This window comes from Salmo salar, chromosome ssa20 (assembly GCF_905237065.1).
Source record: "Salmo salar chromosome ssa20, Ssal_v3.1, whole genome shotgun sequence".
Lineage (NCBI taxonomy): Eukaryota > Metazoa > Chordata > Actinopteri > Salmoniformes > Salmonidae > Salmo > Salmo salar.
In genome coordinates this window covers 83,201,251-83,226,090 of record NC_059461.1, presented here as the reverse complement: position 1 = coordinate 83,226,090, position 24,840 = coordinate 83,201,251, and the positions used below count along the sequence as shown (strand labels likewise).

Sequence of the window (24,840 nt, the reverse complement as noted above, 5' to 3'; positions counted from 1 at the left end):
CAGAGTGCTGTTGAGGCTACTGTAGAACTTTGTTGCAAAACAGTGTGTTTTAATCAATTATTTGGTGACGTGAATATATTTAGTATTGTTTCACTTTTTGTTTTATGTTTTACTTTTTAAATCTTTATGAAATTCACTGAGGAGGATGGTCCTCCTCCTCTTAGGAGCCTCCACTGGTGTATGTGGAAGTCTGGAATCTGGGTCGGGTATTGTATGCTGGTAGCTCATTTCAGCCAGTTCAGTCCGCATCTCCAAGTGTTTTACCCTCTCCCAGTCATATAGTCAGTGGTACAACCACACACACACACACCCTCGCTGCCTGGCAACCATTCTGGGTCGCTACTGAGCTAGGTCGAAAATATACAGGTTAAGACAACATTGTCACAAATTTGGGACAAGCGCCGTTGCATAGCTGGTCCCATTGCTGCAATGAGTTATGGGATTTTAGAATCCCGTAGCTTCAAATGACACTTTTGCATGCAGATGAAACGTTATGGAGTTTTAAAGGAGGCTAAAATGTAAGAAATATGCAAACTTCTAGAAATTATTTCTCAATTATGCTTTTAGATTTAAATATATGTCAACAATCCTTTCTCCAAAGGGCCATTCTATGATTACATTTCGTGAAAATTCCCCAAATCATGGTATTTTTTTGTCTGGGTTTCCTGATGAATCACTCACTTACTGTATGACTGGTGTCGATGTAAGCTCCAGACAGACATACAGACAGATACAAGACTTCATCACACACCCCTCAATGCCTTGTTTGAGGGAGGAGAGCTTCACAATAACCTGATACACACTCCTGTCTCACCATAGTGTTTTCACACTCTCCCTCTCTCTCCAAAACAAGCCCCAATGTAAATATCACAGCTCTCTAACTTTCACTGCAACTGAAGAGGGACTATCAGAGAGGGTGAGGCGTGTGGAGAGGAGATCATTGAGTTGCCGATCTCTCTCTCTCTGATGTAGGTGTTGGCTTTCATGAGCAGGGCTTTTGAGGCCAAGCTTTGTGTGTGTTGCGTGCGTTCGTGTGCACGTCCGTCCTTTTTCTGTCCAGCAGTAGTCACTTGTCTGGTCGTACCTCAAAAGCCTTCTATAATTATGGCACCAGTGATGAAAGATCCCCTATTTTCTGCCCCAAGTGAACTTTCACTAACGTTTACTGACCTTTCCTATTTGTCCCTCTGATCTCTCTCAATTCAATTCAAATAATTTATTAGCATGGGGAAACATATGTTTACATTGCCAGAGCAAGTGAAGTAGATAATAAACAAAAGTGAAATAAACAATAAAAATGAACAGTAAACATTACACTCACAGAAGCTCCAAAAGAATAAAGACATTTTACCTGTCATATTGTGTCTATATACAGTGTTGTAATGATGTGCAAATAGTGAAAATACAAAAGGGAAAATAAATAAACATAAATATGGGTTGTATTAACAATGGTGTTTGTTCTTCACTGGTTGTCCTTTTCTTGTGGCAACAGGTCTCAAATCTTGCTGCTGTGATGACACACTGTGTTATTTCACCCAGTAGATATGGGAGTTTATCAAAATTGGGTTTGTTTTTTCGAATTCATTGTGGGTCTGTGTAATCTGAGGGAAATATGTGTCTCTAATATGGTCATACATTTGGCAGGAGGTTAGGAAGTACAGCTCAGTTTCCACCTCATTTTGTGGGCAGTGTGCACATAGCCTGTCTTCTCTTGAGAGCCAGGTCTGCCTACGGCGGCCTTTTTCAATAGCAAGGCTATGCTCACGGAGTCTGTACATAGTCAAAGTTTTCCTTAAGTTTGTGTCAGTCACAGTGGTCAGGTATTCTGTCACTGTGTACTCTCTGTTTAGGGCCAAATAGCATTCTAGTTTTTTGGTAAATTCTTTCCAATGTGTCAAGTAATTATCTGTTTGTTTTTTCATGATTTGGTTGGGTCTAATTGTGTTGCTGTCCTGGGGCTCTGTGGGGTCTGTTTGTGTTTGTGAACAGAGCCCCAGGACCGGTTTGCTTAGGGGACTCTTCTCCAGGTTCATTTCTCTATAGGTTTTGGCTTTGTTACGGAATGTTTGGGAATCACTTCCTTTTAGGTGGTTGTAGAATTTAACGTCTCTTTTCTGGATTTTGATAATTAGCAGGTATTGGCCTAATTCTGCTCTGCATGCATGCATTTGATGTTTTACGTTGTACACTGAGGATGTTTTTGTGAATTTCTGGTGGTCATCGGTTTCGGGAAAGTACCTGCGGAATTGCGCACCCAACTCGGGTGCTTCGCTATATCACATTTGACATTGTCCGTAAGCTTGAGTTCATTTACACACAAACAATCATACAATGATGGAAAGACCTGTGTGTTGTCCTTGTTAATGCAGACAAAGAGCTCCAACTTCTTAATCATAGACTAAATTTTGTCCCGCACATTGAATATAGTTGCAGAGAGCCCCTGTAATCTTAGATTCAGATTATTCAGGCGAGGAAAAAACCTCACCCAGATAGGCCAGTCATGTGAGAAACTTGTCATCATGCAAGCGGTCAGACAAGTGAAAATTATGGTCAGTAAAGAAAACTTTATGCTCATCTCTCAATTTAAAAAAAACGTGTCAATACTTTGCCCCTTGATAACCAGCACACTTCTGTATGTTGTAAAAGCGTTACATGGTCGCTGCCCATAGTGCTGCATAATGCAGAAAATACACTTGAGTTCAGGGGCCTTGCTTTAACAAAGTTAACCATTTTCACTGTAGTGTCCAAAACGTCTTTCAACGTCAGGCATTCCCTTGGCAACAAGATCCTCTAGGTGGATGCAGCAGTGAACCCAAGAGGCAGGAGCAACTGCTTGCACGCATGTTACCACTCCACTATGTCTCCCTGTCATGGCTTTTGCACCATCAGTACAGATACCAACATGAGCAGCAGCTACGTTTGGCTACATACGGACCGTTAGTGGAATTCCTGTGAGAGAGTAACGGTTAGTGTGATTGGATGTTAATTATTTGACTAGGCTACCTGTATTTGACATTGTGCTGTTATTTCGCTGAACACTAGATGGTTTAACTGTACTTTTGGCAGTGAAACGAGGCTACTTAGACAAGGAAAAAAAACTTGCACAAGTGTATAGCCCGTTGGAAAATATAAATGGGCTGTTTGAAAATGTGAAGAAATTATTATTATTATTATTTTTTATATTTTTTTATACATATTTTTTAATGTGAATCACATTTTCTATTTGGCGTACCCCCAACGGCATTGCGCGTACCCCTGGGGCAATGCTGTCTAGATGGAATTTGTATTTGTGTTCCTGGCAACTGGACCTTTTTTGGAACATTTCTGTCTTCCTGAGATTTACTGTCAGGGCCCAGGTCTGACAGAATCTGTGCCGAAGATCTAGGTGCTGCTGTAGACCCTCCTTGGTTTGAGACAGAAGCACCAGATCATCAACAAACAGACATTTGACCTCAGATTTTAGTATGATGAGGTCGGGTGCTGCAGACTGTTCTAGTGCCCTGGCCAATTCGTTGATGTATACACTGCGTGCACAATTATTAGGCAAATTGTATTCCTTGGGATTAATTTTATTGTTGAACAAACACAATGCTCTCAGTCAATCCAAAATTTTATTGAACCTCAAACCTGAATGTTTAACAAAGGAAAAGTGAGTTTTGTCTTTCTCAGGGAAATATTTGTGTGCACAATTATTAGGCAACTATTAGTGTGCACAATTATTAGACAACTAAATTACAAAAATAATTTCTCTCAACTCACTTGTTTATTCTCAATTTTTAGAGTAAGTGTAACAGATAAGTAACACAAAATGACAATTATATAACATTTTTGGCCTTTCAAAAATATTCAGTGACCAATATAGCCACCCTTATTTTCAATAACTGCCATGAGCCTTCCATCCATGGAGTCTGTCAGTTTCCTGATCTGTTCACGATCAATTTTCACTGAAGCAGCAACCACAGCCTCCCAAATGCTGTTCAAAAAGGTGTATTGTCTTCCATCACTGTAAATCTCACGTTTGAGAAGGGCCCACAAGTTCTCAATAGGATTTAAGTCAGGTGAGGAAGGGGGCCAGGTCATTATTCAGGCATCTTTGAGGCCCTTGCTGGCTAGCCAAGCAGTGGAGTACTTGGATGCATGTGATGGAGCATTGTCTTGCATAAAGATCATGGCCTTCTAGAATGCTGAGGACTTCTTCCTGTACCACTGTTTGATGAAAGAATCTTCCAGAAACTGGCAGTAAGTTTGGGAGTTGAGTTTCAGTCCATCTTCAACCCAAAAAGGTCCAACTACCTCATCCTCAATGATAGCAGCCCATACCAGTACCCCTCCTTCACCTTGCTGGCACCTGACTCAAAGTGGTCCCCTGTGTCTATTACTGATCCAGCCATGGGCCCATCCATTTGGTCCATCACGAGTCACTCTCATTTCATCTGTCCATAAAACCTTTGAAAAATCTGTCTTCAGGTATTTCTTTGCCCAATCTTGATGCTTCAACTTGTGAATCTTATTCAGTGGTGGTCTTGTTTCAGTCTTCTTGACCTTGGCCATGTCTCTGAGCACTTGACATCTTGTACTTCTGAACACTCCAGGTAGGTTGCAGTTCTGGAATACGGTGGCACTGGAGGATAATGGGTTCCTGGTAGTTTGACGTTTAATTCTTCTCAAGTCTTTTGCAGTTAATTTGCACCTTTTCTTCCCCATGCGATTTTTGCACCCCAGTTGACTATTCGCAACAAAATGTTTGATTGTCCGGTGATCACACCTCAATAGTTTAGCTATTTAAAGAGTGTTGCATCCTTCTGAAAGGCATTTTACATTTTTGGTTTTTCAGTGTAAGTTAAATTTCTTTTTTGGCCCATTTTACCTGAGGTAATGAGGCTGCCTAATAATTATGCACACCTTGATATAAGGTGTTATTCACTTTCGCCACACCGTCCCTCATTACACAAATACATATCACCTGAAAATGATTAAATCCAATAAGCATTCCAGTTTATATGGTTTGGAGTTGGAAAATGTGAATAGAAACAATGATAAGATCAGAATACTCACTTTCCTAATAATTGTTAGAGGGGTGGGGCTTAAGCTGCATCCCTGTCTCACCCAACGGCCCTGTGGAAAGAAATTTGTTTTTTTGCCAATTTTAACCGCACACTTGTTTGTGTACATGGATTTTATAATGTTGTTTATTTTTCCCCCAACACAACTTTCAATCAATTTGTATAGCAGACCCTCATGCCAAATTTTAGATTTTTTGAAATCAACAAAGCATGAGAAATTTGTTTGTCAATTAGGGTGTGCAGGGTGAACATGTGCTCTGTTGTACGGTAATTTGGTAAAAAGCCAATTTGACATTTGTGCAGTAGATTGTTTTCACTGAGGAAATGTATGACTCAGTGTTAATGATAATGCAGAGGATTTCCCCAAGGTTGCTGTTGACACATGTCCCCCGGAAGTTATTGGGGTCAAATTTGTCTCCACTTTTGTGGATTGAGGTGATCAGTCCTTGGTTCCAAATATTGGGGAAGATGCCAGAGATGAGGATGATGTTAATGTATAGCCAACTGGAATTTGTGGTCTGTATATTTTATCATTTCATTTAGGATACCATCAACACCACAGGCCTTTTTGGGATGGAGAGTTTGTATTTTGTCCTGTAGTTCATACAATGTAATTGGAGAATCCAGTGGGTTCTGGTAGTCTTTAAGAGTTGATTCTAAGATTTGTATTTGATCATGAATATGTTTTTGCTGTTCTTTGTTATAGGGCCAGAAAGATTGGGGAAGTGGTTTACCCATATATCTCCATTTTGGATAGATAACTCTTCGTGTTGTTGTTTGTTTAGTGTTTATGGATTCTTCAATTACTCCGAGCTGATTTTTGACGTGCTGTTCCTTTTTTCCCGTAGTGTATGTCTGTATTGTTTTAGTGATTCACCATAGTGAAGGCGTAGATTCAGGTTTTCTGGGTCTCTATGTTCTGTGTTTATGTGTGCACCCTTGGGCCTCAACACCACAGTGTGTGTAACTGTATATGAAGAGCGAGTGTGTGTCGTTCCTCATAGCAGAGAACATGTCGATTTAGTGAATGTGTAAAAGCTGTCACAGTGTTCTAAATTTCAACTCTGCAAACTTCTTACTTGCAGAATGTGTATTTCTCAGATGTATAACTTAGTGAAATACCCAGATACCCAGTCCTGAGAGAGAACCACCAACCCCCAGGCTAATCCTATTATGTGGTCCTTTGTGTGTGTGTGTGTGTGTGTGTGTGTGTGTGTGTGTGTGTGTGTGTGTTCACTGTGAATCGTTGAATTTCCACCTCACTGTTGCCATGGTGACCTGTAAGCATTACCTAGAGGTTCTGTCCTCTTGTCTGAGCTCAACTCACTCTGCCTGAGAAACAGGGGTGGATGGCTCTGTGATCATCTCTCAGAGTCTGTCTGCTCTCCTCTCAGATCAACGACTCTGGGATGCAGTGGTTGAGTCTGCCTGCGCTGGGCTGAGCGGTGAGCGTCTGCCCTGCCTGCTGTCTCTCATTATATATACACACACACTCTGGGAGGGCTGCATCACTCAAACACACACACACACACAAATCTCACACACAAACCTCACACACAAACCTCACACAGACACGCTCACACGGAGAGAGTGCTCGACTTCACACACAGGGAGAGACAGCGGCGCCAGCTTCTACCTGCCTGGGCGGAGCTACAAGGAAAACGCACACACTCACAGAATATATCGGAGAAGCAGGAATTTTGGAACGTGTGTGTAGATGGGGATAATTCCTAAAGGACAGACTGACCACTGGATTTAAAGGATTTAAAGGATCGCTGATCTTTTGGAGTGGAGGGGGCACAACCCAGAGAGGGGAGGGGGGTGTCTTTTTGAATTTGAAACAGGGAGGAGTGGCTGTGATTTCCCCACTCTTCCGGGAATGACCAGTGAGCATTTGGGCCAAGGGGAGGAAGAGGGGGGCAATTTTTGGGTGAGCTGTTGTTTTTGGGGGCGTATTATGGGTGTCTTTTGGGGGGGGTGTGTGTGTATGTAGACACGCCAGTCATTTTTTAGGGTTTGTGTGGGCGTGTGCGTAGACACACCATCCGTGTTTGTGTGAGAGTGTGTCAATACACACAGGCCATTCCGTATGCTGCAGATGGTTCGCACCCTCGCCCAGTTCTCTATCGCTCTGGAGGAGATGCAAGAGAATGGAGAGAGCACCAGCGACGAAGGAAGACAAGAGCAAGAAGGAGGAGAGGAACTGATGGACAGGGATGAAGCTGAACGCGTTGGGAACACTAACGGGAATGGGACTGGAAACACCAATAGGAATGGAAATGTAGCAAACGGGAATGGGCTTGGAGCCGTGAGTCCTCAGAATCACGGCGAGGTAGATCAGTGTGTGTGTCTGTCTGTGGTTGAAGGATATTCCCTTAAAACACTCATCCCTGTTCCATCCCTCTCTCTCCGCTAACATGCATATTCTCTCACGGCGTCAGACTCAGCCATTGGCAGAGACTAGAATAGCAACATACCTGCAAAACAAGCTGCTCTCAGCCCTTCCTCTCTCCCTCTCTATCTCTCTCTTTACCCCCCTTCCTTTTCTCTAACCCTTCTCTCTTTATTTTCTTTCTCCCTCCCTCTTTCTCTCTCCTCTCTTTCTCTCTCTGCCCATTCTCTCCCTCTTCTCCCTTTCTCTGCGTAGATGTGAACTTCTGTGTGTTGAATAAATAAAGTGAGATTGAGGAGGAGCGGGGAACCGAGTGCAGTGATGAAGAGAGACTGAGAAGAGAGTTCTGTAGTTGTTCTGGTGGTTGTGACGCACCTTTTGAAAGCTTCTATCAAATTCTTGTTGGGTTTGGGAAATGATGCTGCTTTTATCTCTCTTCCCCCCTTTCATCTCCTTCTCTTCCCCTTCCTCTCTCTCTTCCTCTCTCTCTCTCTCTTCCTCTCTCTTCCTCTCTCTCTCTCTCTCTCTCTCTCTCTCTCTCTCTCTCTCTCTCTCTCTCTCTCTCTTCCTTTCTCTCTCTTCCTCTCTCTTCCTCTCTCTTCTTCTCTCTCTCTCTCTCTCTCTCTCTCTTCCTCTCTCTCTCTCTCTCTCTCTCTCTCTCTCTCTCTCTCTCTCTCTCTCTCTCTCTCTCTCTCTCTCTCTCTCTCTCTCTCTCTCTCTCTCTCTCTCTCTCTCTCTCTCTCTCTCTCTCTCTCTCTCTCTCTCTCTCTCTCTCTCTCTCTCTCTTCCTCTCTCTCTCGCTCTCTCTCGCTCTCGCTCTCTCTCCCTCTCTTCCCTCTCTCTCTCTCTCTCTCTCTCTTCCACTCTCTCTCTCTCTCTTCCTCTTTCTGCAGGGTCATATCTCTATAATAGAATTAGAGCAGAGTGAATCATACGATTAGTCCCATCACCTACCGCCTCTCTCCCACACCCAGTAACCCTCCACTGCCTGCTTGACTGACTGCCTGCCTGCCTGGCTGTGTGTCTATCTCTGAATAGTCGTATCACCAAATGTAACGTATCTGTCATTCCCCCATTAACCAAGCAACCTGTGTGTCTCTCTTTTCTTCCATAGAACATGTGAAGTAAATGTATCTGTAGTTGTTGTAACCCGTTAGTTATTCCTTGTTGTCATTTGTGGACATTCAGCAGGGTAGCCCCCTCCCACAGACTATTAATCCACACAGAAGATTTACCTGCCTGGAAAAGCCAGGGAGAGGAAAGAGAGAAACCAAAAGAAGGAGGAGGACATGAAGCAGGAGGATAGGTTTTTTGAGGATACAGAGGAAGGGAAGGGAATGGAAAGGAAATAGCTCATCATAATTAGTCTAACCTAGCTAGCTACATATATAATGGTTTCATATCATATCCAACCTAGCTAGCTGTGTGTGTGTGTGTGTGTGTGTATGTATGTGTATGTGTGATGGTTTGGTTTCATATCAAATCTAGCTAGCTATATTTGGTGGTTTGTTTTTATGTATCTAACCAACCTAGCTAGCTATATATTATGGTTTGGTTTCATATCTAACCTAGCTAGCTATATATATGTTGGTTTGGGTTCAAATCATATGTAACCTAGCTAGCTATATATATGTTGGTTTGGGTTTGGTTTCATATCATTTGTAACCTAGCTAGCTATATATATGTTGGTTTGGGTTCAAATCATTTGTAACCTAGCTAGCTATATATATGTTGGTTTGGGTTCAAATCATATGTAACCTAGCTAGCTATATATATGTTGGTTTGGGTTCAAATCATATGTAACCTAGCTAGCTATACAGTGCATTTGGAAAGTATTGTTATGTTACAGCCTCATTCTAAAATGGATGAAATCGTTTTTCCACCCTCATTAATCTACACACAATACCCCCATAATGACAAAGAAAAAAAACGTTTTTTAGAACTTTTTTTTCACATTTACATAAGTTTTCACACTCTTTACTCAGTACTTTGTTGAAGCACCTTTGGCAACGATTACAGCCTTGTGTCTTCTCGGGTATGAAGCTACTAGCTTGGCACACCTATATTCGGGGAGTTTCTCCAATTATTCTCTGCAGATCCTCTCAAGCTCTGTCAGGTTGGATGAGGAGTGTCGCTGCACAGCTATTTTCAGGTCTCTTCAGAGATTGGGTTCAAGTCCAGGGTCTGGCTGGGCCACTCAAGGACATTCAGAGCCTTGTCCCGATGCCACTCCTGCGTTGTCTTGGCTGTGGCATAGGGTCGTTGTCCTGCTAGAATATGAACCGTCACCCCAAACCTGCTCTGAAGCAGGTTTTCATCAAGGATCTCTGTACTTTGCTCTGTACATCTTTTCCTCGATCCTGACTAGTCTCCCAGTCCCTGCCCGCTGAATAACATCTCCACAGCATGATGCTGCCACCAACATGCTTCACCGTATGGATGGTGCCAGGTTTCCTCCAGACGCGACGCTTGGCATTCAGGCCAAATGGTTCAATCTTGGTTTTATCATGACACAAGGTGAGACCCAGATACAGACACAGGAGGCAAATGGTTGGAGTCTTACACTGTTTAATAATCCAAAAGGAGTAGGCAAGAGAACAGTCATGGACAGGCAAAAGGTCAAAACCAGATCAGAGTCCAGGAGGTACAGAGTGGCAGAAAGGCTCATGGTCAAGGCAGGCAGAATGGTCAGGCAGGTGGGTACAGAGTCCAGAACAGGCAAGGGTCAAAACTGGGAGGACTAGGTAAAAGAGAATAGCAAAGGCAGGAGTACGTGGAAAACGCTGGTGGTCTTGGAACATACAAGACGAACTGGCACAGAGAGACAGGAAACACAGGGATAAATACACTGGGGAAAACAAGCGACACCTGGAAGGGGTGGAGACAATAACGAGGACAGGGGAAACTGATCAGGGTGTGACAGGTTTCATCAAATCAGAGAATCTTGTTTTTCATGGTCTGAGAGTCCTTTAGGTGCCTTTTGGCAAACTCCAAGCGGGTTGTAATGTGCCTTTTACTGAGGAGTGGCTTCCGTCTGGCCACTCTACCATAAAGGCATAATTGGTGAGGTGCTGCAGAGATCATTGTCCTTCTGGAAGGTTGGAACTCTGGAGCTCTGTCAGAGTTACCATCGGGTTATTGGTCACCTCCCTGACCATGGCTATTCTCCGATTGCTCCGTTTGGCCGGGTGGCCAGCTCTAGGACAAGTTTTGGTGGTTCCAAACTTCTTCTATTTAAGAATGATGGAGGCCACTGTGTTCTTGGGGACCTTCAATGCTGCAGAAATGTCCTTGTTTTTTTCTCTGACATGCACAGTCAACTGTGGGACCTTATATAGACAGGTGTGTGCCTTTCCAAATCATGTCCAATCAATTGAATTTACCACAGGTGGACTCCAATGAAGTTGTAGAAATGGAAACAGGATGCACCTGAGCTCTATTTCGAGTCTCATAGCAAAGGGTCTGAATACTTATGCAAATAAGGTATTTCTGTTTATTTTTAATACATTTGCAAAAATGTCTAAATACCTGTTTTTGCTTTGTCACTTTGGGGTATTGTGTGTAGTTTCATGAAAATCTTTAATTTAATCCGTTTTAGAATAAGGCAGTTACGTAACAAAATGTGGAAAAAGTGAATACTTTCCAAATGCACTGTATATATGATGGTTTGGTTTCATATCTAACCTAGCTAGCTATATATGATGGTTGAAACCTCCCCTGCTCCTTAGCAACAGGCATACAGCTAGACCTACCCTGCTCCTTAGCAACATGCATCCAACTAAACTTCCCCTGCTCCTTAGCAACAGGCATACAGCTAGACTTATCCAGCTCCTTAGCAACAGGCATACAGCTAGACTTACCCTGCTCCTTAGCAACAGGCATACAGCTGGACTTTCCTCCCTGCTCCTTAGCAACAGGCACACAGCTGGACTTTCCCCCCTGCTCCTTAGCAACAGGCATACAGCTGGACTTCTCCTGCTCCTTAGCAACAGGCACACAACTAGACTTTTCCCCCTGCTCCTTAGCAACAGGCGTACAGCTGGACTTCCCCTGTTCCTTAGTATCTCTTTCCTCAGATGGGTTTTAGTCCTCTCTCTGTCTCTCTCTCAGTAACCCTCCTCCTCTGCCTAGTGTCCCTGTGCTTTTTCTATCTTCTCATTCTTTCTTTGTTCCTCTCTTGTCCTTTCAATGTCCTGTAACTGAAGTTTGAAGGTGACAGAAAATAGATGTTCCTCCATGTGTTGTTTTGGTGGCTGACCTGAGAATGGACCTGTAGCATTAGGAAATACAGCCACATTGGTGCTGTTTGACATCCAATTGAAACGTGTGTGTGTGTGTGTGTGTGTGTGTGTGTGTGTGTGTGTGTGTGTGTGACCTGTGTAGCTACACGTGAACAGTTGATCGTCTGTAACGACCGACTAGTCAAGTATTGATCCCTTGCTGGCTACGTCACAGTTACATAACCCTGTTGAGAGGCTGAAGCTCCAGAGGCCTGTATGTGAAGCAGGGGACCACAGTGGAGGCCTAGCCCCCCTCTTAGGGTCCTGTCGCTGGGCAATGACAGGACGGCGAAGGGCAAGCCCTGGGGGTCCCCCAGCACTAGGGTTGAAGAGGGTTGGAGATGGATGGAGAGAGAGATGAAATAATTGAGAGGGAGAGATTTATGGATGAGTGGATGGAAAGCGAGTGGGATGGAGAATGGAGAGGGATGGAGAAAGAGATGGATGGGAGAGAGAGAGCGAGAGGGATGGATTGATGGAGACTAAAGAGGGGATGGATGGAGAGAGGGGATGGATGGAGAGTGAGGGGATGAATGGAGACTGGAGAGGGGATGGATGGAGAGGAGAGATGGAGAGTGAGGGGATGATGGAGACTGGAGAGGGGATGGATGGAGAGAGAGAGATGGAGAGTGAGGGGATGGATGGATGGAGACTGGAGAGGGGATGGATGGAGAGAGAGAGGGGATGGATGGATTAGAGAGTGAGGGGATGGATGGATGGAGACTGGAGAGGGGATGGATGGAGAGAGAGAGAGAGGGGATGGATGGATTAGAGAGTGAGGGGATGGATGGATGGAGACTGGAGAGGGGATGATGGAGACTGGAGAGGGGATGGATGGAGAGTGAGGATGGATGGAGACTGGGGGGATGGATCTGGTTTCACTTGGCGTGGGAAGTATAAGGGGGGTTGGGTAATGTTGCTGTTACTAGAGAGAGCGGTTGTTATGGACTACTGTCGCCACGGAGAGGGGTGATGACGACAGAGGATTTCTCTCTTTCTGTCTCCTTTATTTCTAACTTTTTTGTTTGTTTTACTCTCTGCTGTCTCTTTTCTGCCTTGGCATCCTTCCTCTCTCGCTGCTCCTCTTTCTTTCTCATCTCTCTGCACCTCTCGCTGCTCCTCTCTGCTCTTCTCGCTGCTCCTCTTTCTCATCTTTCTCCTCTTTCTGCTCCTCTCTTTCTCATCTCGCTGCTCCTCTTTCTCATCTTTCTCCTCTCTCTGCTCCTCTCTCTTTCTCATCTCTCTTTCTCAAGTGCAACCAGCCTGGAACATTCCAGATGAGACGCCTGTTCTCTAGTTTGTGAAGCATTAGGAGAGTAGATCTGATTGGTTAACACTGAGATGGGAGGTGGCTCAGATTGATTGACAGGTGTGGGCTGCTGTGGGACAGAGCTGTTCTGTCTTGGCTGGACTTAGTTTAGGGTTGTGTGTGTGTGTGTGTGTGTGTGTGTGAGTAATGGTAATATTTGGTAAACGTTCTGAGCAGTGAGTTGAGCGACCAAGGTTCAGTAGAGGCCCCCTGCGGTCTGCTTTGACATGGGGGAGACACACACACACACACACACACACACACACAGTCCCCTTTCCCCTCTAAGACTCAATAACAGACAGACTAAAGCTTCTGAGCCAATCAAAGCCATCAGAGGGAGCAGGGCTTAGGCCTCTCAGCCAATCAAAACCATCCTAGTCCCACAGGCTAAAACCTTGCCTTTGAACTGAAGGCCAGCAGCCATATTGGGGTGTTAGTATATTATGTGTGTTTGTATACGCGTGCAGATGTTTTTTATCCACCAGGTAACATGGAGAGGTCAATGAATAATGATCACATCCACCTTCTGCTCTCCATCTTGCATTTATCTGTTGTGGCTTTTAAAGTCCTTCATTGAAGCAATAACAAAGCGGATGACCATCCATGATATCAACATTAGTTGTAACCGTGTTATGAGGCTATACAGTGTTTGTTTACATTTACATTGTTTACAAACGTTGGGGTAAAACAAGTTTCTATTTTTGGTTCTGATGGGGTACGACAGTTGAAATAAGCTCATGAGGCATTTCTAAGTTATATGCTTAGATGTTAAGTCAATGGGTATAATTCATTTATAAGTCCAGAAATGGATGTAGCAACTAATGGTTCTAGCTTTAAACTTGGTTACCATGCCAATCCTGTGACAAAAATGAAAACAACATTCTGGCCATCCTTCCCCCACGTTCCGCTGTGGTCGTGTGTGTGGAATCCAATTAAGGCAGCTGGAACCTATAAGAGCAAAGTTCATTGTTTCAGGAAGATCCCTCTTGTTTTACCACACACACACACACACACACACACACAACCAGCCTCTTCACACATATAATCTCACTAAGCTTTAGACTGCAGGGAGTTCCCTCACCCTCCTGTAACGTTCCTTATCTCTGCCATACTGGAAGAAACGGGGTCAAAGGTGGCTCTGTCTGCGGTGGACCTTTCACAAACCCACAATGTAGCTCACTGTTCTCAATACCAGAAACATTTGGGTGTGTTATTCTACGTGCATCAGCCAGTGTGTGTTTGTGCACACTTTTACGCGCGTGTGTTTGTGTGTGACACAGTGTCACGACTTCTGCTGAAGTCGATGCCTCTCCTTGTTCGGGTGGTGCTCGGCGGTCGACGTCACCGGTCTTCTAGCCATCATTGATCCATTTTTCATTTTCCATTGGTTTTGTCTAGTCTTCCTACACACCTGGTTCCAATCCCATTCATTACATGTTGTGTATTCACCCCTCTGTTTCCCCTCATGTCCTTGTCAGAGATTGTTTGTTGTTATGCTCGTGATATTCGATTGGTGAGCGACGGGTTCTTGTGCCCACGTTTATTTTATTATGTACTTTGGTTTTGGAGGTTTTGTTTTACGTTATTAAACTACTCCATTTATACTAAGTTTGATTCTCCTGCGCCTGACTTCCCTGCCACCTACACACACGGCCTGACACACAGCCGAGAACATCCTTCAGCTTTGCTTCCATTTTCTGTTGATCGCTCTGCAACGGCTAGCAACAGCTGAGTTCAGCTGGACCTGCGCAAGCAAAGGAAGATTGCTCAACAACAATAACAAAAACCACCAGAACGGCTTACCAAGAACAACTTCCAAAAGGACTAATTTAAGGTACAAAGGAGTTGGAGCACTCAACAATAAAGGCAGAGACTGATTTCTTATTGCTCACTTGAATCCATTGTACAGGATGTGAACAGGTGACGGACGTTTCTACGTCAAGCTGACGTCTTCCTCAGAGTGACCTGAGCATTCCACATAGTTCCTATTTATAGGCTAGTGGCTCGTTGAGACACAACAATGTATCAACATTATAATGGATAATATATTTCAAGGTAAATGGTAAATTATAGCACAAAATAATGAGAGAAAGAGTGTGTCTCATTAATCAGTAGGCCATGTCAAAATATATATAGGTGATATTTGGGTTTCTGTGAATCTGGAGATACAGAGACCCCAAAAAATCAAGGCAACAACATTATAGAAACGAGGACAGTGAAAAACCATTGTTTAGCCCCAGAGTATCTAAGGAGTACTGTCAGAATGCCTCTGTTTTCGTCTACGTACGATGTCACTTCCTCTTGGTGAAATTTGAACGTGTTCTATGCCTACAAAGAGCAGGGAGGAAGGTCAGCCATGGTTGGCTCATTGAGTTTGACCAATACAAGCAGCAGCCCAACAGATGCAGTAAGCGTGTATAGTAAATAAACTCAGCAGAAACAGAAACGTCTTCTCACTGTCAACTGCGTTTATTTTCAGCAAACTTAACATGTGTAAATATTTGTATGAACATAAGATTCAAAAACTGAACAAGTTCCACAGACATGTGACTAACAGAAATGGAATAATGTGTCCCTGAACAAAGGGGGGGTCAAAATCAAAAGTAACAGTCAGTATCTGGTGTGGCCACTAGCTGCATTAAGTACTGCAGTGCATCTCCTCCTCATGGACTGCACCAGATTTGCCAGTTCTTGCTGTGAGATGTTACCCCACTCTTCCACCAAGTTACCTGCAAGTTCCCGGACATTTCTGGGGGGAATGGCCCTAGCCCTCACCCTCCGATCCAACAGGTCCCAGACGTGCTCAAGTGGATTGAGATCCTGGCTCTTCACTGGCCATGGCAGAACACTGACATTCCTGTCTTGCAGGAAATCACGCACAGAACGAGCAGTATGGCTGGTGGCATTGTCATGCTGGAGGGTCATGTCAGGATGAGATTGCAGGAAGGGTACCACATGAGGGATGAGGATGTCTTCCCTGTAACGCACAGCATTAAGATTGCCTGCAATGACAACAAGCTCAGTCCGATGATGCTGTGACACACCGCCCCAGACCATGACGGACCCTCCACCTCCAAATCGATCCCGACTCGTCAGTGAAGAGCACTTTTTGCCAGTCCTGTCTGGTCCAGCGACAAGGAGGCAGTCCTCATGCCTCCTTGCAGCATGCCTAAGGCACGTTCACGCAGATGAGCAGGGACCCTGGGCTTCGTTCTTTTGGTGTTTTTCAGAGTCAGTAGAAAGGCCTCTTTAGTGTCCTAAGTTTCATAACTGTGACCTTATTTACCTACCGTCTGTAAGTTGTTAGTGTCTTAATGACCGTTCCACAGGTGCATGTTCATTAATTGTTTATGGTTCATTGAACAAGCATGGGAAACAGTGTTTGAACCCTTTACAATGAAGATCTGTGAAGTTATTTATATTTTTACGAATTATCTTTGAAAGACAGGGTCCTGAAAAAGGGACTTTTCTTTTTTTGCTGAGTTTAGTATATGACATTTGTGGTGCTACAATTAACGAAGCTTTGGCTTTTGTATTCTTGACCTGTTCTCGGGTGATAAAGAACTTTAGTATTGGTCGTATTGTCACATTCTACACGGTGGCCACACTTGTAACTGCCATTGGACTGCCTGGGAGGCAAGATTGCGCGCACTGCGAAAACAAATGGAGGGGAACATGTTGTGAACTCTGGTAGATTTGGATCACTTATGAGGATGTTCCAATACAATGGATTTGACGTGACCGGCACATGGGCTGTAGTCTGTGTAAAAACTACAAAAGTGGGGGCATTTTGTCCTGGTTTGTATTAGTGCCTGTGGGTAGCCTTTGACGTTCAGTCTCTCTAGCACGAGTATAGGCCTGTTCAATGACACTCTTATCATACCCGCGTGGCAGGAACCTGGTGCGCATATCATTAGCTTTGCAATCGAAATCTGTCTGGACTACAGTTAGGTCAGAGTCTTAGGAACTGACCCACCGGTATGTCCTGCTTAAGGTATACCTGGTGGTTACTGTAGTTAGGTCAGAGTCTTAGGAACTGACCCACCGGTATGTCCTGGTTAAGGTATACCTGGTGGTTACTGTCTGCACCTAAAAGTCTATTCCTACTCTGTGGATTGCGGAACATGGTAGACTCCAACTTGTTTATTTTATTTTTGTGGATTGTAAGATCCAAAAAGTCAATTTTTTCCTGACTTCTCTCTGCTGTGAATTTCAGATTGGGGTAAGAGAAGTTAATATATGAAATGAACTCGGAGAGGAGAGCGTCAGTAACGTTCCATACCAGGATGTCCTCAAAGTATCTTTTCTGGAAATATGGGTTTTTCTTGACGTCATAAATGAAGGTCTCCTCCCATTATCCTATCAATACATTTGCATAGTTAGGAGCGAATGTAGCTCCCATCGCTGTACACCAAATCTGTTTGTAGAAACTGCCTGCATATGGGAAGTAATTTGATGAGGGCTTTTTCAGTGAGAGACAGAATAAATTGAGGCCTGTGTCATGCGGGATATTAGTGTAGAGAGACTGAACGTCAAGTGTAACTAAGATGCTTTCAGTGTCGCATCTATAGTTCTTTATTGTCTTAAGCACGCCCCTGGTATCTCCTAAAAAAGTCTGGCAAGGCTAGCACACATTTAGAGGTGAAGAAATCAACACACTGGGAAAGGGGTTCAATAGGGCTACTGTTAACTGACACTATGGGACGTAAAGGAGGTTTATCCATACTTTGATATATTTTGGGTTAGCCATAATAAACAGCCTGGGTGTGACATTCTTCGTTTCCGTTATCCAACCCTCTGAAAGACCGTTATCAATGAAGCTAGCTATATCATGTTTTTGTCTGGGAACTAGAACTAAACATCGGAGAGTTGAGCATAGACCTCACTATCATTTTCTCCCTGCTTAATACCATAATACCCTTATCAGCATTTATCACAATATCAAATCAAACTTTGTCACGTGCCGAATACAACAAGTGTAGACCTTACCGTGAAATGCTTACTTACAGTTGAAGTCGGAAGTTTACATACACCTTAGCCAAATACATTTAAACTCAGTTTTTCACAATTCCTGACATTTAATCCGAGTAACAATTCCCTGTCTTAGGTCAGTTAGGATCACCACTTTATTTTAAGAATGTGAAATGTCAGAATAATAGTAGAGAGTGATTTATTTAATCTTTGATTTCTTTCATCACATTTCCAGTGGGTCAGAAGTTTACATACACTCCATTAGTATTTGGAAGCATTACCTTTAAATTGTTTAACTTGGGTCAAATGTTTCGGGTAGCCTTCCACAAGCTTCCCACAATCAGTTGGGTGAATATTGGGCCATTCCTCCTGACAGAGCTGGTGTAACTGACTCAGGTTTGTAGGCCTCCTTGCTCACACACACTTTTTCAGTTCTGCCCACAAATTTTCTATGGGATTGAGGTCAGGGCTTTATGATGGCCACTCCGATCCCTTGACTTTGTTGTCCTTAAGCCATTTTGCCACAACTTTGGAAGTATGCTTGGGGTCATTGTCCATTTGGAAGACCCATTTGTAACCAAGCTATAACTTCCTGACTAATGTCTTGAGATGTTGCTTCAATATATCCACATAATTTTCCTCCCTCATGATGCCATCTATTTTGTGAAGTGCACCAGTCCCTCCTGCAGCAAAGCACCCCCACAACATGATGCTGCCACCCCCGTGCTTCACGGTTGGGATGGTGTTCTTCGGCTTGCAAGCCTCCCCCTTTTTCCTCCAAACATAACGATGGTCATTATGACCAAACAGTTCTATTTTTGTTTAATCAGACTAGAGGACATTTCTCCAAAAAGTACGATCTTTGTCCCCATGTGCAGTTGCAAACCGTAGTCTGGCTTTTTTATGGCGGTTTTGAAGCAGTGGCTTCTTCTATTCTGAGCGGCCTTTCAGGTTATGTCGAAATAGGACTCATTTTACTGTGGATATAGATACTTTTGTACCTGTTTCCTCCAGCATCTTCACAAGGTCCATTGCTGCTGTTTTGGGATTGATTTGCACTTTTCACACCAAAGTACGTTCATCTCTAGGAGACAGAACGCGTCTCCTTCCTAAGCGATATGACTGCTGTGTGGTCCCATGGTGTTTATACTTGCGTACTATTGTTTGTACAGATGAACGTGATACCTTCAGTCATTTGGAAATTTCTCCCAAGGATGAACCAGACTTGTGGAAGTCTAAAAAACAATTTCTGAGGTCTTGGCTGATTTCTTTTGATTTTCCCATGATGTCAAGCAAAGAGGTACTGAGTCTGAAGGTAGGCCTTGAAATACATCCACAGGTACACCTCCAATTGACTCAAATGATGTCAATTAGCCTATTAGAAGCTTCTAAAGCCATGACATCATTTTCTGCAATTTTCCAAGCTGTTTAAAGGCACAGTCAACTTAGTGTATGTAAACTTCTGACCCACTGGAATTGTGATACAGTGAATTATAAGTGAAATAATCTGTCTGCAAACAATTGTTGGAAAAATGACTTGTGTCATGCACAAAGTAGATGTCCTAACCGACTTGCCAAAACTATAGTTTGTTAACAAGAAATTTGTGGAGTGGTTGAAAAACGCATTTTATTGACTCCAAACTAAGTGTATGTAAACTTCTGACTTCAACTGTACAAGACCTTAACCAACAGTACAGTTCAAGAAGATATACAATATCTGGATTGTCTTTCAATTCCTTCAACGCGTTTTGTTCATCGTTACTGAGATGATCTGCTTGTTTAGGGGTATTGCGGGCTAATTTAGCAAAATCATGTTCAATCAATTCATCAGTAGGTGAGAACAGAAGGACTCACATTAACGTAAGGCACAAAACTCGACTTCTTTTTGAATATCCTTTTAGTTCTCTCACATTTCCGATGCATTATAGTTTCTAAAAATTGCATTGCCATTACACGATGGTTGCCCAGTAGCCCAGAATAAATTATTTAAATGTAATTAACGAACACATTTGAATATGTCAACTTTAAATGTAAAAGGGTCCATGCTATTGGAAGGAGAGAAGGGAGAGTCCTTTACCCAGTACTGACACTTGGGCATCAGTGAAAGGCCCTGGATAAATGTTGATTACCCAGAGATCTTGTTGCAGTTTCAACTGGACGACCTCAGGTGGGCTAGGGGTTCACTTCCTGTTCATACTATGTCAGCTTGACATGACGAAACTGATTTTCATTTTAGACTATATCAAGATGACATGAAAGCGTGCGTGTGTATCCCACGTTAATGGACTTGACAGTCACCAGATGTCCACTCTCTCTTTCTCGCTCTCTCTCTCTCCCCCTCTCAAATCAAATCAATTTATTTGGTCTGCATAAACAGTTTTGCAGATGTTATCGCAGGTGCAGAGACATGCTTATGTTTCTAGCTCCAACAACGCAGTAATATCAAGCCAAGCCATCTCTCTCTTTCTCTCTCGCTCTCTCTCTTTCGCTCTCTCTCTTTCTCTCTCTCTCTCTCTCTCTCTCTCTCTCTCTCTCTCTCTCTCTTTCTCTCTCATACACAGTAAATGACTTGCTGCTATGCAGTGACGGCACTGTCACCTTCCTCAGGCTAGGGACACATGAATGCTCCCCTGCTGAGCCTTGTGGGAGATCCAGGTATAAATGTGGAATTGTGGGATGTTATTTTTGTAATGTTATTATTAGGACACGGAGCAGGAAAATATGAGCCTCCAGCTGTCTGGTATTTAGGGTAATGTTTACTAGTGTTGATGGAGTCTGGGTTGTCTGTTGCACTGGTTAATAATAGATTCACATTAGCCAATGGCGACAGCTAGTCTTCCTGGGGCCCGACAAATATTAACACAACCTGGACCTGAACCCATAAAGAGAAAGCAGATGTGACATTGGCCAGTCGGCCAGGAACAACTCCCTATGGAAAGAACCCTTGAGAGGAATCAGACCAGGTATGTCAGGCTGGGTAGAGGTGGAGATTAGAACGCATAGTTAAGTCATGTCTGTTCTAGTGTAGAATAAAGGACAGTTTTGTTCTGGGGAAGTATATCATATGTTATCCTCCTATATCATGTGAAGAATCAGTGGAGGCCGTCTGAACCCTATGGCTTTGATCCTGTGATTGTCTGTGTTTTAGTGAACCCTGTGACAGAGCAGTGGTCTGTGGGTCAGACAGTTCTCCCCTGTGGGTTTTAGGGGCAGAGATGGAGGATGCTGCTGGTTGGCATGGCAACAATGAATAGAGGATGTGTGTGTGTGTGTGTGTGTGTGTGTGTGTGAGAGATGCAGAGTTAGTCTCGTTAGCCACCTGGGGCAGACCGGATGAGTCAGGCCAACCCAGTCTTGCTCTTCTCTCTCTCCCTCTATCTCGCTCTCTCTCTCCTCTCTCTCTCCTCTCTCCTCCCTCTCTCTCTCTCCCTCTATCTCGCTCTCTCTCTCCTCTCTCTCTCCTCTCTCCTCCCTCTCTCTCTCTTCCTCTCTCTCTCTCCTCTCTCTCTTTGTCGACTAGACTTAATGTATTTCATTGAGTGATTCATTCATTGATAGACTAACTTCTCTGAACCAGATTTCCACTGTCTCTGTTAGTGTTGTTGCATCAGGGCCAGATGTCTCCTGGTGCGCTGCTTCACAACCTACAGGTACACTGAGAGAGAGAGAGAGAAAATAGACAGAGGTTTGGAGGAAAGGAAGATGGAGAGAACAGATCGTTAGGAATCTGAGCCTAATATTCCCTGGGGGTGTGTGTGTGTGTGTGTGTGTGTGACGGCCCAGCGTGTAGGATGTGTAGAGCGTGACTGCTGGTAGTTTGCCGTGTTAGTCGTGATAAGGCACGAGTCTCTTCTCTTCATCTATTAGCCTTTGAGCCATAAGCCTTTGACAAGCTTGTATCTTCTCTGTAGGGGGGACACACACACACACACACACACTGGTGTTTTTCCCAGTGTACAGATTCCAACCTAACCATGTAAACAGGAAACCCTTATTTTGATGACAGTCGAGCCAAATTCAGTGTGTGTTATGCCGTAGCACTCACAGTGTTGTCTCCCTCTGCAGGATATGAGAAGACATGTCGTGATGACCCTCCTGGACACAGAGCAGTCTTATGTGGAGTCGCTCCGGACACTCATACAGGTAATACTATGACTCCTGCTAAAGCCCCTCTCCTCACCCCTCAGCCACATATCTCACCGCCTCATTCAGACAGGCAGTCTCCCCACCCAGACCCCACCCTCTCCCCACCCAGACCCCACCCTCTCCCCACCCAGACCCAAACCCTCTCCCCACCCAGACCCAAACCCTCTCCCCACCCAGACCCCACCCAGACCCAAACCCTCTCCCCACCCAGACCCAAACCCTCTCCCCACCCAGACCCAAACCCTCTCCCCACCCAGACCCCACCCTCTCCCCATCCAGACCACACCCTCTCCCCACCCTCTCCCCACCCAGACCCCACCCTCTCCCCACCCAGACTCCACCCTCTCCCCACCCAGACCCCACCCTCTCCCCACCCAGACTCCACCCTCTCCCCACCCAGACCCCACCCTCTCCCCACCCAGACCCCACCCTCTCCCCACCCAGACCCCACCCTCTCCCCACTCAGACCCCACCCTCTCCCCCACCCAGACCCAAACCCTCTCCCCACCCAGACCCAAATCCTCTCCCCACCCAGACCCAAACCTCTCCCCACCCAGACCCAACCTTCACCACACAACTCCACAACCCCACTAAACCACACACACCTACACCCCTTGTCTATCATAGACTCCACTCTTCTCTCCCAACCATACCTCCCTACAATTATTTATGGAAGAGTTGTTCAGCCTCTCATTCAGACAGTAGAAGCTGATAGAGAAGAAAGAAGACGTGTGAGAGTGGAGAGGACAGTTCAGAGTTGAGTGAGGGGGAAGAGAGGCTTGAGTGAGAGGGGGAAGAGAGGCTTGAGTGAGAGGGGGAAGAGAGGCTTGAGTGAGAGGGGGAAGAGAGGCTTGAGAGAGAGGCTTGAGAGAGTTGAGAGAGAGGGGGAAGAGAGGCTTGAGAGAGAGGGGGAAGAGAGGCTTGAGAGAGAGGGGGAAGAGAGGCTTGAGAGAGAGGGGGAAGAGAGGCTTGAGAGAGAGGGGGAAGAGAGGCTTGAGAGAGAGGGGGGAAGAGAGGCTTGAGAGAGAGGGGGAAGAGAGGCTTGAGAGAGAGGGGGAAGAGAGGCTTGAGAGAGAGGGGGAAGAGAGGCTTGAGAGAGAGGGGGAAGAGAGGCTTGAGAGAGAGGGGGAAGAGAGGCTTGAGAGAGAGGGGGAAGAGAGGCTTGAGAGAGAGGGGGAAGAGAGGCTTGAGTGAGAGGGGGAAGAGAGGCTTGAGAGAGAGGGGGAAGAGAGGCTTGAGAGAGAGGGGGAAGAGAGGCTTGAGAGAGAGGGGGAAGAGAGGCTTGAGAGAGAGGGGGAAGAGAGGCTTGAGAGAGAGGGGGAAGAGAGGCTTGAGAGAGAGGCTTGAGAGAGTTGAGAGAGGGGGAAGAAAGGCTTGGGAGAAGAGAGAGAGGCTTGAGAGAGTTGAGAGAGAGGGGGAAGAGAGGCTTGGGAGGGGGAAGAGAGGCTTGGGAGAGTTGAGAGAGAGGGGATCTTGGGAGAGTTGAGAGAGAGAGGGGGAAGAGAGGCTTGAGAGAGTTGAGGGGGAAGAGAGAGTTGAGAGAGAGAAGGGGAAGAGAGGCTTGTGAGAGGAGAGAAAGGGGAAGAGAGGCTTGTGAGTGGAGAGAGAGGGTTAGGAGAGGCTTGTGAGAGGGAGAAAGAGGGGGTATGTTAAACTGCAGCCATAGTAAGCCCAGGTGCCATGTAGTCAAAACAGAATGAGAAGCGTGTGTGAGACAACATCGATTAGACACCCTCTGAACAGACCCCAAACACACACTTACACTGTATTAATAAACAATGCACCTCGCGCACACACACATCCTACCAACTCAGGCTGTATACGCAGATCACACACATCCTACCAACTCAGGCTGTATATGCAGATCACACACACACACATCCTACCAACTCAGGCTGTATATGCAGATCACACACACACACATCCTACCAACTCAGGCTGTATATGCAGATCACACACACACACATCCTACCAACTCAGGCTGTATACGCAGATCACACACATCCTACCCACTCAGGCTGTATACGCAGATCACACACACACACATCCTACCAACTCAGGCTGTATACGCAGATCACACACATCCTACCAACTCAGGCTGTATATGCAGATCACACAAATACAGCATTCCAACACTGCAGTGTGTGTGCATGGGTGCTTGCTTCACGGGCTCTGTGGCTTGCCTGGATGTGTTCATATTTCACGAGGCTGGTTTCAGGAAAATAAGGTTTAATTTTCCCAAAATAGAAACATATTGTCTCTCTCGCTCTCTCTCTACCTCCCCCCTCTCCGTCTCTCTCGCTCTCTCTCTACCTCCCCCCTCTCCCTCTCTCTCGATCTCTCTACCTCCCCCCTCTCCATCTCTCTCGCTCTCTCTCTACCTCCCCCCTCTCCGTCTCTCTCGCTCTCTATCTACCTCCCCCCTCTCCGTCTCTCTCGCTCTCTCTCTACCTCCCCCCTCTCCGTCTCTCTCGCTCTCTCTCTACCTCCCCCCTCTCCCTCTCTCTCTCTCGCTCTCTCTACCTCCCCCCTCTCCCTCTCTCTCACTCTCTCTACCTCCCCCTCTCCCTCTCTCTCTACCACCCCCATCTCTCTCTAACTCCCCCCCTCTCTTTCGCTCTCTCTCCCTCTTCTATTTCCTCTCTTCTGTCCCCTCTATTTTTCTCCTTCCCCCTCTAT

The 24,840-nt window shown here is 45.1% G+C and overlaps 1 protein-coding gene across 2 annotated transcripts in view; it reads left to right on the top strand.

Moving 5' to 3' along the window:
* Positions 1–24,840, top strand: part of LOC106581424 (rho guanine nucleotide exchange factor 17) — a 95,607-nt gene that overhangs the window by 47,561 nt on the left and 23,206 nt on the right. For both annotated transcript variants that reach the window (XR_001323095.2, XM_014163480.2), the window contains exon 2: positions 22,081–22,158. Coding sequence is in view for 1 of the 2 variants with exons in the window: in XM_014163480.2 (XP_014018955.2) it covers positions 22,081–22,158 (78 nt within the window). In the remaining variant the exon portion in view is untranslated. The remainder of the gene's footprint in view (positions 1–22,080; positions 22,159–24,840) is intronic.